This window comes from Giraffa tippelskirchi, chromosome 10, assembly GCF_054371585.1.
Source record: "Giraffa tippelskirchi isolate mGirTip1 chromosome 10, T2T-mGirTip1v1.2.pri, whole genome shotgun sequence".
Lineage (NCBI taxonomy): Eukaryota > Metazoa > Chordata > Mammalia > Artiodactyla > Giraffidae > Giraffa > Giraffa tippelskirchi.
The window spans coordinates 136,614,759-136,627,123 of record NC_137284.1 but is presented as its reverse complement, the minus strand read 5'-3'; the positions used below and the strand labels follow the sequence as shown (position 1 = coordinate 136,627,123).

The 12,365-nt window shown below is 35.9% G+C and overlaps 1 protein-coding gene across 13 annotated transcripts in view; it reads left to right on the top strand.

Annotated features, from left to right (window-relative positions):
- Nucleotides 1-12,365, top strand: part of TNPO3 (transportin 3) — an 82,025-nt gene that overhangs the window by 50,185 nt on the left and 19,475 nt on the right. For 12 of the 13 annotated variants that reach the window (XM_081531276.1, XM_081531272.1, XM_081531267.1 and 9 more), the window contains 6 exons: nt 623-730; nt 2,422-2,513; nt 4,490-4,629; nt 7,338-7,529; nt 9,745-9,836; nt 10,731-10,807. In XM_081531276.1, coding sequence (XP_081387402.1) covers nt 623-730; nt 2,422-2,513; nt 4,490-4,629; nt 7,338-7,529; nt 9,745-9,836; nt 10,731-10,807 — 701 coding nt within the window. The remainder of the gene's footprint in view (nt 1-622; nt 731-2,421; nt 2,514-4,489; nt 4,630-7,337; nt 7,530-9,744; nt 9,837-10,730; nt 10,808-12,365) is intronic. The other variant, XM_081531277.1, reaches the window with a different exon arrangement.

Here is a 12,365-nt window from a genome sequence, read left to right as displayed (position 1 = left end):
AACCTTAGTGTACTCACAGGAGGATGTTAGAATAGGAAAAACTTCGGAAGCATGAAATGTGAATGATCTCTGTATTTTTTAATGAACAATTTTAAATATACAGCAACGGTGAAATAATTTTATAATATCTGTATACCTACTACCTTACTCCTACCATTAATATTTTGTTACACCTGTGTTATGTATCTGTACACCTATATAAAATTCTTTTTAAAGTCTAATATTCTGTGTTATGGTAATGGTTGATTTTGGTAGGTCTTGAATCATAAAGTTTCAGAGGCTTATTCAGTAATAAAAAGCTAGACTTTATCTCTTATAGATAGACTTATATTCTAGAGCACTTTCCACCTCCACCACTCCAGATTTTTCCAGCAACAGGGCAGGATATAGCTTGGACATGCCAAAAAAAGAGTTTCTCATAGTAAAGGTAGAGGATAGGTTGTATTGATTTGACTTACCTTAATGTTTGGGATACTTTCTATAGTAAAATGTCATTGTGATTTATGCAATTTATCTTTTTATTCATTGAGACTGAACTGCTTAATAGGTTTTTTATTCTTTTATAAAGTTAGTGAAAGCCTTAGTGAGTTGAAAACAAATGTTATCTGATTTGAAATTTCAGGAGGGGGTTCCTGAGGAGACTGATGACTTTGGGGAGTTTCGGATGCGGGTGTCAGACCTGGTGAAGGACTTGATTTTCTTGATTGGGTCTATGGAGTGTTTTGCTCAGGTAAGCCCATTTGAAGATTCTGATCATCTTTACCAGTCATTTTAATTGTGTTCACTTCTGTGTCTTCTCTAAGTGTTCCATCTTTTTCTTCAATCTTGATGGCTAAATGGGACAGTAGATATGCAGGTGCCTAGCACACTGCCTGGCATATAGTAGCTATGTTTATTTAGTATCTTACAAGCCAATTGCAGTGAACAGTTCAGTTATTGTTTTACACTATATTCTTGCTAGTAAGAGCTGTTCCACTTGTACAGTTGAAATGGAAGATCATAGATAAACCTTAAAGCCCCCAAGATACTTAAAGGGAATTTGGACCTAGCCAGGAAAAACAGACAAGTTTTTCTGCTTTTAATAATTATGTATCAACTCCTGGCAATCTTAGTTATTTAGCATTTCCTTTGTTCACAGTTATGGTTAGATTCCTTTGCAGTTTCATCCCAGAAATGACTGTAGTAGAGTAGAAGAATCATGTCCTATGGTTTTCCTAACAGTGAGTAACATTTTAGGTCATAAGGTTACAGTCATCACCATTTCATGTCACTTAACATTAGCATAATGTCAGGTGGTTTTCATATTGCTGGATCATGCTCTGAATCCTGGAATACTGATTTTGATGGTTTATCAGTCATACTGAACTGACCTAATTTGGAAGATGGGTAACCCATGCACTTGGTGTATTTTGGGGTATCATCTGATCTAGAAAGTGTTATTGTAACTATATTTCTTTATATTAAGCAAAGTGTGTTTCTTGACCTAATTACAAAGGGTTAGGGATTCTTAGAAAGCAGATTTAAGTGAGATCCCCACTAAATCACAGGCAGATGCTCTATGTTCAGATTTCAACTCTTCTCTTACTGGCTCCATGACTTTGAACAAATTACTTATTCTCCAGACCTCAGTTTACAAATGTACATTAATTGTGAGTCTTGTCCAAGATGTATACCGTGGAACACCAGTCTCATAAGATGTTCTTTTCTGGAAAAAAATAGTTCTGTCAGTTGAAACTGGAAAATGACCTAAATAGTATATTTAAAGGTTCTGTGAAGTCATACAAGAGAATTATTTAATTTCATTTTACCTAGCAGTGTGTTATTTGATTACAGAAACCTTACTAAGACTAATAGCCAGTCACATTCCACTGATAGCTATATATACCCTGGGAAATTTTAGGACATCTCTGAGTATTCTGCTTGGTCTCTCCCCACCAACCCTTGCTTGGACATGGTATTGTGATGGGTGCTTCAGAACAGCTACTTTTTAGGAATTTAATCTGTACTACTAGTGTTGATGCAGACAAGTAGTTAAAATAATAAATGTAAAGCCAATGCATATGCGGAGGTTTTACATGTTTCATTTTTAAGTGTGTTAATGTATTTATCAGTTACCAGAACCAGGAAAAGGCACTCAGTAATATGTTTTGTTTTTCCATAATACTATTTTGTAGGGACAGACGATAATCTTGATATACTCTTGGGAATCTAAATGGATTTGTTTCAAATATTAAACTAGTATTGATTTAGAGTTAGTGAAGATTTGAAAAATGAAAATACTATTCTCCCCTGGCTCTGGGAGATAATTAAATTTAGAAACAAGGGGCTGAATTTATTTTAACTAACAGGTTTTTTGTTTTGTTTTGGAACTCTATTCTGTTTTTCTTTTAATGGATCCATAATCCACCTCTTCTTCTCTAGTTATATTCTACTCTGAAAGAAGGCAACCCACCCTGGGAGGTGACAGAAGCGGTTCTCTTTATCATGGCTGCTATAGCAAAGAGTGTTGATCCGTGAGTGTCTATAAGTCTTTTGCTGGGAACTCTTAATATCAGAGGAAGGAAAATTGCGCCATTTTTCCTCATGTGGGATATATTTGGAAACTCGTAGAACTTCTTTCTTCTATAATGCTGTCTAGTCTTCTGACTTCTAAGAGTCTAGTTCAGAGTAGCATGCATTGCTGATATCCATGTTTTAACCACATTTTCTAGAGTTAAAATTCTTTTGTTCTTGATGCTAGGAAAAGAATGCTGATTTATTTTTCCAACCCAGGCTCCCTTGTGAAAGTTGATATAATCAAAAATTTATTAGACTGTTTAAATTGTTGGCATTTGCTTAAAAGCATTTGCATAGGCACTAATTTGTCTCTCACCTGCTTTTGTGATCTTGGGTAAGTTATCCTTACAAATATTTAATTATATTATTCTCCTTTTTCCCTGTCTTGGAGAATCATTTGTAAGTTTCAGAGAGGCACAGCATAGTTACCATATCTCTTAAAATAATAGCAAAATCTAAAGGGCAATTATTTTTGTTATTGCTGTTGGAAATTTTTAAATTATTAGAATTTGATTTCTCATTGCTTAGCAAAGAAATTCTATTTATTATTTCAACATGAATCCTTAAAAACAGAATTTACTTTGTTCTGTGAGTTTATAAATTGATGCTGATATCTGTCAAGTTTTCCTGTATTGTATGTAATCAGACACCTTCAGTTGAGCTCTCTGTACAGGGCTTTGGTTGGAGAGATAGTTAAGGCATGTATTCATAAAATGTACAGTGCTTCTTTCTTAGCTGGCTTTCAGGGTCTAGTCAATGAAATCTTATATACGTTCTAATCAAGGAAATATTTAAGGAGATAGAGTTGGTTTGTTTTTCTGTATTAAGAAGTTCTGGTCCTGAATCACTTATCATACTATTTGCTTTTAAACCCTTTTTGGTATCTTGGAACCTTCAGTAGCAGTCTGAAGATATTACGCTAATGATCTAACTGATTTGTGATTGTGTATGAGAAAGGATGCGTAGAGAGTCTCAACACTAGCTTAGTGCTTTCAGAAAACATAAGGCATAAATGAGAGAAGATTTTATTTTGTGTTTTCTTTATCCACATTTCACACCAACTGCATGATTACAGGTGTGGGTTTGTTTTTGTTTTTTAATGTATAAAGGGCTTAATAGACTTAGTTTATCAGGAAGGAGTGTTCTTGAGCCAATCCAGGATGTATTTAAACATCTTTCATTTCTGGATTACGTTCTGGTCATTTGGGGCGCATCCTCCACTCTGCTGAAAAGAACTTGAGCCAGTATCCTTGAGGGGTGGGAAAAAGAGAAGGAAAAGGAAAAAATAAACTCATGGAGTTGTGAAAAGTATTTGGATAACTTTAATTTTCCCTCGTGTTGTAAGTCAGAGCACCTTTATCTATTCCTGCAGCTTTTGTTCTTGATTCTTTAATCAGAGAGCTGGCCCACCCATGCTTACTTGTTCTTAAGGTTTCCTTTATCCAGCCATAAGAAATCTTTTGGAGAATAACAACTAATAGGAAGTCGTCTATAAGAATTATTTATTCATTTAGTTATTCAGCAATATTTATTTATTGAGTGCCCACTATGTGCCAGGCACTGTTCTAGGTGCTGCAGATATAGGAATAAATAAAATGAGTTCACTAAAAGACATTGGTCCACAGTAAATGCCTACCTGTCCAGTTTGAAGAGCCTTATTTGATAGCAAGATTTGCCTTTAGACACTTCACTGACATTCAGAAGATTAAGGAGCAGTGTGCTTCTCAACTGAAACAATGATAACTTTCGATTTCTGTCTTTTACCCCTTTTTGAGGATTAAAAATCTTTATACCAGATTTAAGCACTTTTATCCAAATGGTTACTTATTTAGAAAGAAACCCTTAGCAATGATTTGTGTCATTGCAGCCTGTTTTATGGCCATAACCTCAGCTCTGAAATTGTTAACTCTGAGTACTTGCCTTCTAAACTCAGGGAGAACAATCCAACACTTGTGGAGGTCCTAGAAGGAGTTGTCCGTCTCCCGGAGACTGTGCATACAGCTGTGCGCTACACCAGCATTGAGTTGGTTGGAGAGATGAGCGAAGTGGTCGATCGAAATCCTCAGTTCCTTGGTATGTGTGAACACTTCCTTCTGCAGCTACTGCTTCTGATTTTTCTGATTTCTTTCTTCCTCTCTTACTTTTGCTTTTGTTTTTCTACTTTCTCTTTTATTGATAAATAGACTGTTTCTAGACACCGAGAATAGATATATGAGTTACTGCTCAGTTGATACATTTTATAATCTGATCACAGACTTTGGAGAAAGGACCTTTGAAAATTAGATCTCTGGATAGGGTGACAGTTTGCAACTAGTACTCTCCTTCAGCATAAATATTTCTGTCTTTGTTAGGCTTTGGCATAGGCTTGAGCTAATCAGACTTTCCTATAGTTCTAACTTAGAAGCTGCCAATAGACTAGAGCGAAAGGGAGGGCATTTCAGTGTTAAATACATTCACTATTTAAAAACTAAGAATTATTATTGAAACTAAGTAAGTACAAACTAAGATGAAGAGTATTGAGTTGTATAACCTCTGGCTGTCTTGAAAAAATAAAGATCATATAAAATAATTTTAGAATTGAAAGTAAATTTAGAAAAAATTTCTTCTAATTCCCTCATTTTCAAGATAAGGAAAGTGGAGTCCAGAGAGACTAAAGAATTTATCTAGGTTTAATATATGTAAAGTCCCACTGATACTCAAGACTGATAGATTCTGAGAATTTTAAGAATCCTTAAATTTGTGACTGTCATTAAGTTTGATGTGCTGTGCTTATCTCTCCTTTCTTTTGACTGTGCTGGGTCCTATGCTTATCTCTCCTTTCTTTTGACTGTGCTGGGTCTTTGTTGCTGCTCAGGCTTTCTCTAGTTGCGATGAGCAGTGGCTGTTCTTCAGTTGCAGTGCCCGGGCTTCTCATTGTAGTGGCTTCTCATGTTGCGGAGCACAGGCTTCAGTAGTTGCAGCATGTGGGCTTATGCTTTGCAGCATGTGGGATCTTCCCATACTGAACCCTCTCCTGCATTGGCAGGCAGATTCTTTACCATTGAGCCACCAGGGAAGCCCTGTGCTTATCTTTATTACTACCTTTTGACTTGATTTTATTTTACACATGATCTTTTTTTTTATTGCCTGAAACTCTTACTTAAAAAGAGCTGTGTTGAACTTCCTTGGTGGTACAGTGGATAAGAATCCGCCTGCAGGGGACACGGGTTCAGTCCCTAGTTGGGGAAGATTCCACATGCCATGGAACAGCTAAGCCCATGTGCCACAACTGCTGAGCCCGCGTGCTGCAACTACTGAAGCCTGTGCACCTAGAGCCTGTACTCTGCAACAAAAGAAGCCATAGCAATGAGAAGCCTGCCCACTGCAATTAGAAAATAGCCCCCAATCTCCAAAACTATAGAAAGCCCAAGCGCAGCAACAAAGAACTATCATATCCAAAAATAAAACAGAGAAAGATGTGTGTTCCTGTTCTCTTGTATCTGTATAGAGAGCATATGATAGGTAGGCTTACATTGTAGTTGAGCCACTTTCAAGTTCAACATACCATTAAAATTTTTTTCAAAATACCTATTTTCTAATTGTTAAATGTCTTCACTTATCTGCCACAACATTTGGCTTTCTTTTCTGAACAGTTTTTCCACAGATAAACAAAGTGAGTTTACCTGTTTGTTAACACTTATCATTCAGTCCCACCTTGTATCTCATTTAAATTTGTGCCTCAGAAGACACAGTGCTGCGTATTCATACTTACTGTAGAATAGTCAAAATCACAAATATTTAATTTGAGAATCACTGAGGCCTATAGTGTTGGACAGGGAAGCCTGGCATGCTGCAGTCCATGGGGTCACAAAGAGTCGGACACGACTGAATGACTGAACTGAATTGAATAGTATTGGAATTACTTGGACTAGGTTTTAGATTCTAGTTCTGATTCTCATGCTAAATAGGCTGTGTGTTGTGGGAAAGCAGGGGTTCCTGCTGGGTTGCTGCCTTATTTTTCTCATTAGGCTAAAAATGGAAATAACTTTTAAATGGGCTTTCAGAGATTATTTCTTTTATGATTTGGTATGAGGTTACTCTATAGTTCACATAAAATGCTCTTTAAACATGTATGATTTTTCTTAGGGTTTTTTCATAGAAAAACTTTTACAAAGCAAGGTAAAGGATAACTAGGATTTGCTGTATAGAAATTTACCTTTATAATCAGTTTTCTTAGAACACTTACATTGGTAACAAGTAAGACATAATGAATTAATTCTTCTCAAAGTGCTAAGGATCCGTCTCTGTGGTTTTTATAATTATAAAGAAGTAAGTATGAAAGTGTCAGCTTTAGGTAACTTGTCATTGTCCTGATCAATGTAGGTGATTTTTTTTTTTTCACAAGTAGTGATTAATCTCTGAATATTGTGGTACTCTCTGAGTTTTATCTTCTTTCTTACTTTAACTGTATTCTTAATACTTGGATGGTTACATACATCAGTGTTTCAAACTGAGTCAGTGGTTTTCAGACCATACTCTGTGAAGCCCTAGCACTAAGCAGCAGTTCATGTCCACAGGGTAAGAAATGCAAGATAAATAGATAGGCCTCGGGGCTCTCTGACACTTCTTGTCACTGAGATCAGCTCCATTTTTATATGTAAATACCTTGGGGTTTAAACATATTTCATTTCTAAAAAATGATTCTTGTGCTTTAAAGGAGAATATAAACCTCTGTTCTAACAACCTAGAAGTTTTCCTTAAGTTTCAAATATGTAATCTTTATGTATGACTTTTCTCCTTAGACCCTGTGTTGGGCTATTTGATGAAAGGCCTGTGTGAAAAGCCTCTGGCTTCTGCTGCAGCGAAAGCAATTCATAACATTTGCTCCGTTTGCCGAGACCACATGGCTCAGCACTTTAATGGACTCCTAGAGATTGCCCGTTCTCTTGATTCCTTCATGTTGTCTCCAGAAGCTGCTGTGGGCTTGCTAAAAGGTATTTACTTAAGATATTAAGAAAGAACTGTCTCTAAGCCACTTCTGGGGATTATCTTGTGTCAGTTGTATCCCACTTTTCAGTTGCAATTTACTCAGTGATGAGGAAGGTCACTCTGGGAGGAGAGAGTGTTGATTATGTATGCATGCATTCTTAGAATGTTTTAAGGCTATATAACTGATTCAAAGTGCTTATAGAATTTATATCATGATCCTAGATTTTGAGTGGAGTTAACATATTGGAACTAAATCATAGTTCCTTTTTGAGTTGGAGGAAAGAATAAAAAGGGAGACCAAATAAACATCGCTATACCAAAGAGATAGGTGGAAATTTAAAGGTAGTGTGCCTAGATCAGTCCTGTAACTCAAAGCCGAGGGTTCTGGTCACTTAATGGTCTTTAACCATTACTAATCAGTTTACACTGAATGATGCGAGAGGCAAACAGCCAGGGTAGTGATAAACTCAAAATAATAGAAGAATTAGAGATATTAATACTTGGGGAAAAGACTTAGAGAAGTGGCTATTTTTAAATATTTGAAGGATTATTTTATAAAAGAGGGAGCAGATTTATGAGTAATTCATTATTGACAGTTTATTGGCTTTTAGAAAGAAAATGCTTTCTAACCATGTTTTCTGCAAATAGATTGGTGTGTCCTGTCAGGTAGTGAAGTTCTTACAGCTGGTACATCAAATAAAAGATTGGGTGATAGGACCTATGCAGCATCTTTTAAGTTTCTGTGAGTGGCAGACAGCCTTGTCCAGATTGGATGACTGTTAATGTGTCAGCTAACTATTCTTTCTCACTTCTGTGATCAGGTTCCCTACCAGCCAGTGTAACCATGCATTTTTAAGACAGGCTTTTTTTTTAAGCATGGGTTTTTGTTGTTTCTCTTCAGAGGCATAGATAATGAGGCATTAAATCAGGTCATATATTTTCTTCACTACTAACTGTGGGTATCGCTGCCATCTTGTAATTTTCTAGTGAAATTTAACCTGGATGATAGCATGACATCTAACTTGTAATAAAATGTGGTGTCCCAGTTATATTGGTGTTATCTTCTAGATGGAGACACGTTTTTAGTAACATTCTTTTCTGTAGGGATGAATTAAAAGGAAAAATTGTGTTTGTTAGATTTTTACCCCCTCTAGTTTTAAGTAAAAAATCTAATTCATCCATGGTTATAGACTGTTAAGAAAAGTCATTCAATGTTTTATTCAAATTTGAAGATTTGAATTGATTACTGTTCTGTTGAATAAAATTTTAGATGAGAAAAATAATAGTCAAAGGAATATAGCATAATGTGTAATCCTTTGGATGTTGGGGAGATACTTCAGCATTTGGTAGGGATTGTGACACAAGGGAAGCTGGATAGGAAGGATCTGGGCCTTCTGTCCCCACTTTAACCTACCTCTGTTTCTTTTTTAATCTATTTTATTGGAGTTCCAAGTTAAGATTTTATTTGGGGAAGAGGAGAAAGGGGAGATTTTTGCAACTATTTAAAAGTGAAATAAAGACAAACTCAACTATTACTGTTCTGTTCAAAGCGCTCATTTTTACAGATAAAGAAACTGATGCTCTGAGAGAATGTCTTACCCAGCTCATAGGGTCTGTTATGGTAGAACTAGAGTTAATCTCAAATTTCAACTCATGCTTCCAGTAATAATAACAATAACGTCCCTATTTCTCAGACTTCTCTGATGATAAGAATTGCCTATAGTACTTATCAAAAGAAAAGGCTTTCCTTGACCTCTGGGAAGTTTGAGAACCATTGTACTATGCTATATAAACTAGTTTTGGCATTGGCCTTGTGAAGGAGATTTTTAAAGTCTTTGAAGGATTGGAAGCGGAGAGACATATTTCAACATCTTTAAGCCAGTAGGCTACTGAGGAGAAATAATTTAATATTAACTTCAGTTGTGAATGTCAATGTGAAAGTCTGTATGGTCTTCCTAAGCCAAATAAAAGCCCAACTGTAAATAACAAAATACTGTAATTTAAAATACAGTGCTGCCCATCATATTATCAAAATTTAAAGAAAATTTATAAAAAAAAAATTAAAGCAATGAAGTGTTTGTTTCAAAAAAAAAAAAATACAGTGCTGATCTTTTTAAAAGGATAGAACCAGTTAGCCTTTGTAAGCCATATAATGTAGATCAATGAATTACTTCAGTTCAGCTTTTATTTTCTTCATTTGTTTCATCCTTTGTCTTTCAGGGACAGCACTTGTCCTAGCCAGATTACCTTTGGATAAGATTACTGAATGTCTTAGTGAACTATGTTCTGTTCAAGTTTTGGCATTGAAAAAGGTGAGTCTACTTAAGAGGTGAAACAAATATAGTATGTTTATATATAACATATATAAATATAGTATGTTTATATATAACAGAAAGGAAAAGAGAAAGTTCTTTTATTTGCAGGTGGTCTTTTAACTACCTAGGCAAGTCAAGAGAATGAACTGAGACGTTATTAAAATTAATAAATTTATCAAAGTAGCTACGTGTATGAAATAAGTATTCCCAAATCAATAGATTTTCACTGTATCAGAAATACCATTTAAAAGATACAGTGGGGAAAACACCATTCAAGTTAACTTCCAAAACCATAACCTACCATGTTTCCTTGAAGACTGTTGTGAAAATGTCAGCTCTTCTCAAATTACATTTATGGTGCAATAGCAATGAACATACCAATGGTAGTTTTAGGAGAGCTTGATGAAATGACTCTAAAGTTTATCTCTAATGATATACTGGTAGAAGTGTCTAAGAAATTTTAGGAAAGAAGAGGAAGCAACTTGCTTTACCTCTTAAAATACAATAATTTTGAAGCTTTATATTATAAAATTGTTATATAAATATATATTATATAGTATAATACATATAACCTATCTTATAATATGAATGCCTATAATATCCTAATCATTATAAAAGTAAATGGGAAAAAATTAAATGATCTGTTTTCCACTGTACAATGATCATATAGTAAAAGTTAATACGCAGTCTTGGCCAGGATGCAGTAGGATGGAGGAAAACAGTTTGCTAATATGAATTTAGAAGTTTTTACCATTTTGAGTAACTTTCAGGAATCAGATATAAGGAAATAGAGATTGAGACAGAGGTTGATGTACAGAGACATATGTTGCCATGTTTGCTATAGGTTTGTATGTTTAATGACTGGTTGTTAATATCTTTCTGTCTCTTCAGCTGTTGTCTCAGGAGCCCAGCAATGGCATATCCTCAGATCCCACTGTGTTCTTAGATCGCCTTGCAGTCATATTTAGGTAAGAAGGGAAATGCCAGGTTCCTGTCCTAGGTTAAAATCTCTAATGAGACTACTAGATAGAAGTAAGAAAGTGTTTTTTCCTCAGCTTCTGAGTACCTCCTGTAAACTGCGTCTGTCAGAAGACTAATTTACTCCTATTATAAACTGCAAAGGCAAATTCTAAGAATTTATTTCTGGTAAACTTTTTTCAAAAGACTTTAAAATGTAATTCTTTTGGTCTCTGAATCAGTGATGCTCAAACTTTGAAAAGTGAAAGTGTTGGTCGGACTCTCTTGCAACCCCACAGACTGTAGCCCACCAGGCTCCTCTGTCCATGAAATTCTCCAGGCGAGAATACTGGAGTGAGGAGCCATTCCCTTCTCCAGGGGATCTTCCTGACCCAGGGATGAAACCTGGATCTCCCACACTGCAGGCAGATTCTTTACCGTCTGAGCCACCAGGGCAGGCCCTCTCAAACTTCAGCGTGCATCTGAGTCACCTGTGGTGCTTCAGTTCCCAAGGCAGCAGATTGCTGGGTCCCATTCCCAGAGTGTCTGATGGATTGGATCTTGATAGGACCCAAAAATTTGCATTTCTGTTAAGTTCCCAGGTGCTATTGCATTGTATTCCAAAGACCATACTTTCATAATCATTGCTATGTAATAGTGTATGGGGGCAAACAATGAAGTCTCTTACATGACCAGGTGAAAATAAACCTTCTTTGATGTTAAGAGGAGCCTAATAATTAAAAAAGCATTAGAGCTACAGTATTCAGAGAGGATCCTTTCTTAGTTGCATAACATAATTTATGTTTGCTAATGGTATATCTGGAATATCAATTAATATTTGTATAAAAACCTTTGTGGAAGAAGTTGAAACTGAGGTGTTGTTTTAGCTTGTTCTTGTCTACGAGTATCTCTTTCTGAGTTGGTATAATGCTTTTCTTGTATAATTAGGGGAGCCCCTGTTGCATACCATTCTGAGACCGTATTAACAGTCTTATTTCACAATAAATGAAAGAAAATCTGCAAAAGGTGAAATGCCTTAATGTAAAGAAAAATTATATTTTTTGATATTGGGCTTCCCTGGTGGCTCAGCAGTAAAGAATCCACTTGCAATGCAGGAGACTTGGATTCAATCCCTGGGTCAAGAAGGGAATGGCTTCTCCCTCCTGGAGAAGGGAATGGCTCCTCTCTTCAGGATTCTTGCCTGGGCAATCCCATGGACAGAAGAGCCGAGAGGGCTGCAGTCCATGGGGTCGCAGGAGAGTTGGACACAACTGAGCAACTAAAACAACAACTAAGACAGCAGATATTTATTGAGTTGCTGTTGAGCTTTTTAAAATTAAAGAATTGTTTTCCTTTAAAGAAGTTGGTAGTTAATCATAGTTTCTGTTTTTTCCTGCTTTCCTTCAAATTAGTGAATTCTAGAACTAGATAGATAGTTGAATTCAGTGTATTGTGGATGGGCCCACCTTGTGTATCATTTTTAGACTAGAACTGTGGGAAACATCTTTGGTAGACCAGAGTTTCAAAAGCTTTTCCCTTTTAAGTGCTGGGAATGAAGCAGTACTTGAG